Source organism: Temnothorax longispinosus, unplaced genomic scaffold, assembly GCF_030848805.1.
Source record: "Temnothorax longispinosus isolate EJ_2023e unplaced genomic scaffold, Tlon_JGU_v1 HiC_scaffold_698, whole genome shotgun sequence".
Taxonomy (NCBI): Eukaryota; Metazoa; Arthropoda; class Insecta; order Hymenoptera; family Formicidae; genus Temnothorax; species Temnothorax longispinosus.
In genome coordinates, this window is record NW_027270559.1 from 1 (window position 1) to 4,996 (window position 4,996).

A 4,996-nucleotide genomic window follows, 5' to 3' on the forward strand; every position below is an offset into this window, starting at 1 on the left:
GTAGCGCGATTCTGTAACTCGTTATGCAGTCGTTATTTGCTCATAACGACAGTTTTTGGTTCGTTATATAACGAGATGTCCTGTAACGACAAATGCGATTCTGTAAGCAAGTGTCAACAAATTTCGTCGTTATTTGTACCAAAAAGCATCGGTAAGTTGTCGTTATGTGTCGGTATTATAACGAGGAGTCCGGGACCCCTCGCTATCGTGTAACGACAGTTACAAGTCATTATAGAAGCGTTCAGTGTACATAAAAATTCTGTACGTGTGCGTAAAAAAATGTATATTAAAGAAAATCTTTCTACGTGAATGATAGGTGCGCATTCAGGGAAATTGGTGAGTAAAAATTTCTATTAATTGGTTCCACATAGTTTATGTGTACCCATATCTCAATATTTTATAACCTATTCAACGTTAATTATGTCTTGCTGAAATAAAATTGTTTCACTTCTTTCCATATTCCAATCACAAATTCTTATTTTTATAAAATCATCAGCGTTTCAACCGCTGCTTGCGATCTTTATTAAAACCGTGTAATAATTAGAAGTATTTATTTCAATTATTCCCTTTATTGTGTATATTTTATTACATGTAATAATATCAATTATCATATGAGATATAATTGTTATTTTTACATGCGTTCATTATTTAATATTATTTCCTTCAAGTAAAAAGCAATAAAAGAGCGCGGTATCAGGACAGAACTTTTGCATTATATGTAGCATAGGGTGCATTCCGTCATTCCGTGTCACGCATGATGCGCATGATATGCATATCATTAATCCTTTTTTTAACATTCAGTGAATAACAAGGATAAATGATGTATTATGCGTGAAATGGAATAAACCCTTAGTTGACACAATTTGGGATATGTTATATTTTCTTAAATCAAGACTGTGGTAATTTGCAGTGAATATGGCTCTTGAGTATTTAGCGTGGAACTTAATACTGCTGCAAGAAAGGATACGTCGATTAGAACGGCGTGTAGAGAGAAGACATCTGAGAGATGCTCAGAATCCGTTTCATCTCCCACGAAATGAATTTATCAACTATTTTCGCCTTACTCCAGAACTTGTGATCCACATAACAAATGAGGTACGGGCTGATTTGCAAAGCGAACGAATTACCGGCATAACGCCAGAAATAAAAGTATTGATTGCTATACAATTCTACGCGCAAGGCAGCTATCAAAGAAGTGTTGGTAATCAAGTTGAATTAAATGTTAGCCAGACAGGAACAAGTCGTTGCCTCCATGCTGTGACAGATGCGATCAATCGGCGTTTGTTGCGTAGATGGGTGAAATTCCCAATGACCGAAATAGATCGGCAGCGAGCACGTGAAAAGTTCTCAGTTGCTGCACAGCCATTCGAAGGTGCCATAGGTGCTATAGATTGCACTTTTGTTCATATCTTAGCCCCTCATGAACACGAAGAAGCCTTCGTTAATCATCATGGTAACCATTCCCTGAACGTGCAAGCTATTGTTGGCCCAGATATGAAGTTGCTTAATATCAATGCGAGATATCCAGGTGCACGAAATGATGCATACATCTGGAGTACATCACCGATTCGTCGTGCCATGGAATTTCATTACAGAAGAGGGGAACGGAGAACCTGGCTGATCGGTCAGTCTCATTAAATGGATATACTTGCACTTTGAAATACTTTGTCACAAAAACTAAAATATTATAATATATTTAAAAATATGCATCTTTATATTTTCATTAGGTGATGCTGGATATCCATTGGAACCGTGGCTCATGACACCCTTGGCCGATTTTCCCGAAAACACCCAACAATTCCAATACACACAGCAGCTTTGCAAGGCAAGAAATGTTGTTGAACGTTTCTTTGGTGTCTTCAAATCCGTATGGAGATGCCTTTCCTATCAACGTGTGTTAATGTATGAACCATCATTTGCTGCCAAAATAGTAAATGCATGTGCAACATTTCATAATATGAGAATTGAACATCGTTTACCTTTTGACGAATTCCAAGAACCGATAGCTGCTGATCATCATCAAAATGGAAATGCTGGTCTTATGAATGATAATGAAGGTGCAGTACTTGAAAGAGAGCCACGCGCTTTGGCTAAGAGAATTCAGCGACAAATTATGCGGGAGAGATTTCCCAATTTCCGTGACGCAGAAAATTAAGAACGTGCTTAAGATGAGTAACAGTGATTGATTGCATCAGTCACTGCATAAATTCAATGAAATTTATGTTTCCAAAATTTTTATTTATTTAATACATATATATATATATACATATGTATATATTTGATCATGTAATAAATTTTATACACATACAATGGTGTACGTATTTACTTCTAATGTATAACAAAAGTAATACTTTTTGACATTAATTAATAATAAATGAATTTTGTAGCATTAATAGAGTTAAAATAAATAATACTTTAGACAGAGTTTACGTGAATAATATAATAATGCTTTATATAACGTTATTTTAAACTAAAGAAGTAACTCAGAGTACGTACAATAAACACTTCAGGCAGTGCTGTATACTGGCAAACAGGAACTTAATTTCCAAACGACAATATAACAATTCATTAAAACAAACTATCTCCGTTGAAAAAATAATATATGAAGAACTAAAAATATTGTAAGCACCATTATAAAATAAAAACAGCTTTGGCACATTTCATATCACAGCTTCAGTCGTTGTAGAAATATATCATAATAATATTTAGCCTATTCCCGCCTTAAAGTTTTAACACAGTCTTTTATAATTGAAGTCAACTCCAAGTAAGTTTGTTCTCGGGCTCTTTCATTATCTACCAAAGTACGTAGTAATTCATTTCGTTCTCGCTCATTCTCGGCTATTTTTTCCATCGCTTTGGCGAACATCTGTATAAAGAAAAATATTTAAAAAATACGTTCAAAACATTTAGCTTACTATAATAACGCTTTTGATTCGAAAAGTTAAGTACAATATTTTACCTCCATACACGTAACTTGACGCTCGGCTAGTGTGGCAAAATCTTCCCTCGCATTCAACAACTGCGTACCTAATCTTTCACGGCCTTAAAAGTAAAAGAAACTTTGCATACATAAAATGTCTTAGCTCTTGTACGTTATTACACTTATTACAAGAAAGTGGGTATTTATAGCGCCGCTCACCCCCCCGTGGGACGTAAGTAGATCTCTGTGTTCTGCTACAAGTCCGCGAAAGTGTTGCTTGTGATTCTCTTGCCTGGGATTCGAGTGCCTGCATTTCTCCCGCTTGTGATTCCCCTACTTGTGATTCTGCCGTTGGTAGTTCTCTGTCCTGTGACTCTCTTATCTCTAAATTAACTACCTGTGAAGATGCCTCATAAATTAATGCCTCATTAATGCCACCTTCTGTTATCCCGGGATTTATTATTAATTCCAAATCTAGAACAAAACAGTGTAACCAATGCTGCAATTAGTTATTTCTGCAATACTGATGAACACATCTTCATATGACGATGACTCATGCGCAGTATGTATGTTAAGTAAAATGTAACTACTAACCAGTATTGTCATTGATGTCTCGTGTTGTTATTACGACAGGAACATCGTCTAAAATTCCTTCCTGTCCCTCAGCAAGTAATTCCATTGCTTCTGGCTAAAATCAATATTCGAGAGTCAAACAATGTTTTATTTACTACTCAATATTATTTTCAATTATCTTACACAATCGAAAAAAATTTGTCTACTTTTTGACTACAGTTAAAACGTCAACGCATTTTTTCTAACTGAATGAAACAACACTAACTAGTACATTGATTTTCATTATTCTTTACATTATTAAGATTGTTATTATTGTTGTATATAATCAATTATACTTGCCTGTTCCTCCGGGAAAGCATCAGGACATTGAACTCCTTCGACGTAATCGAATCCCATTATTCCTAAAATCTTTATTTCTCGCTCCGTTAATTTCAAGGGTGGTCCACCAACATTTCCTGTTGCAGCTCGATTGGCTCGAATTTTTGCAACTTTTTGAGAGACCGCGGTTTTGTTGTCTCGCCACGTCTAAAAGAAATATCTCTAGACAATTACTCCTAAAGTACTACAGTAGTACTTCACGCACAATTTTTTAAGTAAAAAATTTACTTTACTCACCGATTTCCACGACTTCACATCTTTGGTTTTTCCACCTTTTGCCATTTGGTTCAGATCCGCTACTAATTGTTCCCAAGATCCTCTTAAATCATCATGTCCATGGAGACTTTTAAATTTTCCCGTAGCAACATGCGGATGTTGTGTGAAATAATCGACCATATAATCTATTTGTTCGGACGTCGCCTTTGCCTGCCTTTTTTTTGCTTGTGTATTTTGTAATTGTCTGAAAAAAGTAAACCAAATACTCAGAATAAGCAAATATGTACGAACTGCAAATAGAATATATATTAAGTATATATATATATATATATATATATATATATATATATATATATATATATTAATATAGAAAGTTATTTAACATGCAATGGTCACTAGTGACGTCAAATTCACGTCATTGTGACCATTGCGTGTTACTTGGAAAATAAAAAGGAAATGTAACCTCTTACGATGTCATAAGTAACTTATTTATAGAAGTACGACGGTGGTAATTACATTATGGTATAACACGTATTTTATTTATTCACTTATCAACAAAATCTTGCATACTTACTGTGATGCGGATGCCATTGCGCTTCACACTTTTTATCACGTTTAATAATTTTATTTAGTCGACCGCGATGAGTTTCGAGGAACTTGAACAAACCACTCGTTTTAGGTTATTGCACAAGTGTGTATGCATACGCATACGTGACTGCCTATTGGCTAGACATATAACGACAACGTTATTTAACGTCATTTCGTTATCATGTTTTGTAACGTCCAAGTGTCGTTGTCATGAGCTACGGAATCACGTAGTCGGTATACATTTCTCGTTACATCGCGACAAACGTCGGTAACGTTACTATACCGTTCCATGTCGTTAAAATATAACGAGTTACAGAATCG

General features: G+C 35.2%; 2 protein-coding genes across 6 annotated transcripts; one reads left to right on the plus strand and one right to left on the minus strand.

Moving 5' to 3' along the window:
- Nucleotides 1-6: 6 nt before the first annotated feature.
- LOC139824940 (putative nuclease HARBI1) lies at nt 7-2,310 on the plus strand. Of its 4 annotated transcripts, none has more exons than XM_071797485.1 (4): nt 7-336; nt 911-1,095; nt 1,231-1,624; nt 1,728-2,310. In XM_071797485.1, the coding sequence occupies exons 2-4, from the start codon at nt 916-918 to the stop codon at nt 2,153-2,155; spliced, it is 1,002 nt and encodes a 333-aa protein (XP_071653586.1). In that variant the 5' UTR covers nt 7-336; nt 911-915; the 3' UTR covers nt 2,156-2,310. The 4 variants fall into 4 exon arrangements, with proteins under 4 accessions (XP_071653586.1, XP_071653587.1, XP_071653585.1 ...); XM_071797486.1 differs by having other exon boundaries at nt 911-1,624; nt 1,728-1,902; nt 1,998-2,151; XM_071797484.1 differs by having other exon boundaries at nt 911-1,624.
- Nucleotides 2,311-2,425: 115 nt separating this feature from the next.
- On the minus strand, nt 2,426-4,990 carry LOC139824941 (uncharacterized). Of its 2 annotated transcripts, none has more exons than XM_071797489.1 (7): nt 4,662-4,990; nt 4,109-4,331; nt 3,833-4,018; nt 3,515-3,608; nt 3,140-3,394; nt 2,960-3,042; nt 2,426-2,866 (listed from the first exon to the last, which is right to left on the minus strand). In XM_071797489.1, exons 1-7 carry the CDS (start codon nt 4,676-4,678, stop codon nt 2,711-2,713), a joined length of 1,014 nt encoding a protein of 337 aa, XP_071653590.1. In that variant the 5' UTR covers nt 4,679-4,990; the 3' UTR covers nt 2,426-2,710. The 2 variants fall into 2 exon arrangements, with proteins under 2 accessions (XP_071653590.1, XP_071653591.1); XM_071797490.1 differs by having other exon boundaries at nt 3,515-3,604; nt 3,829-4,018.
- Between the last annotated feature and the right edge of the window lie 6 nt (nt 4,991-4,996).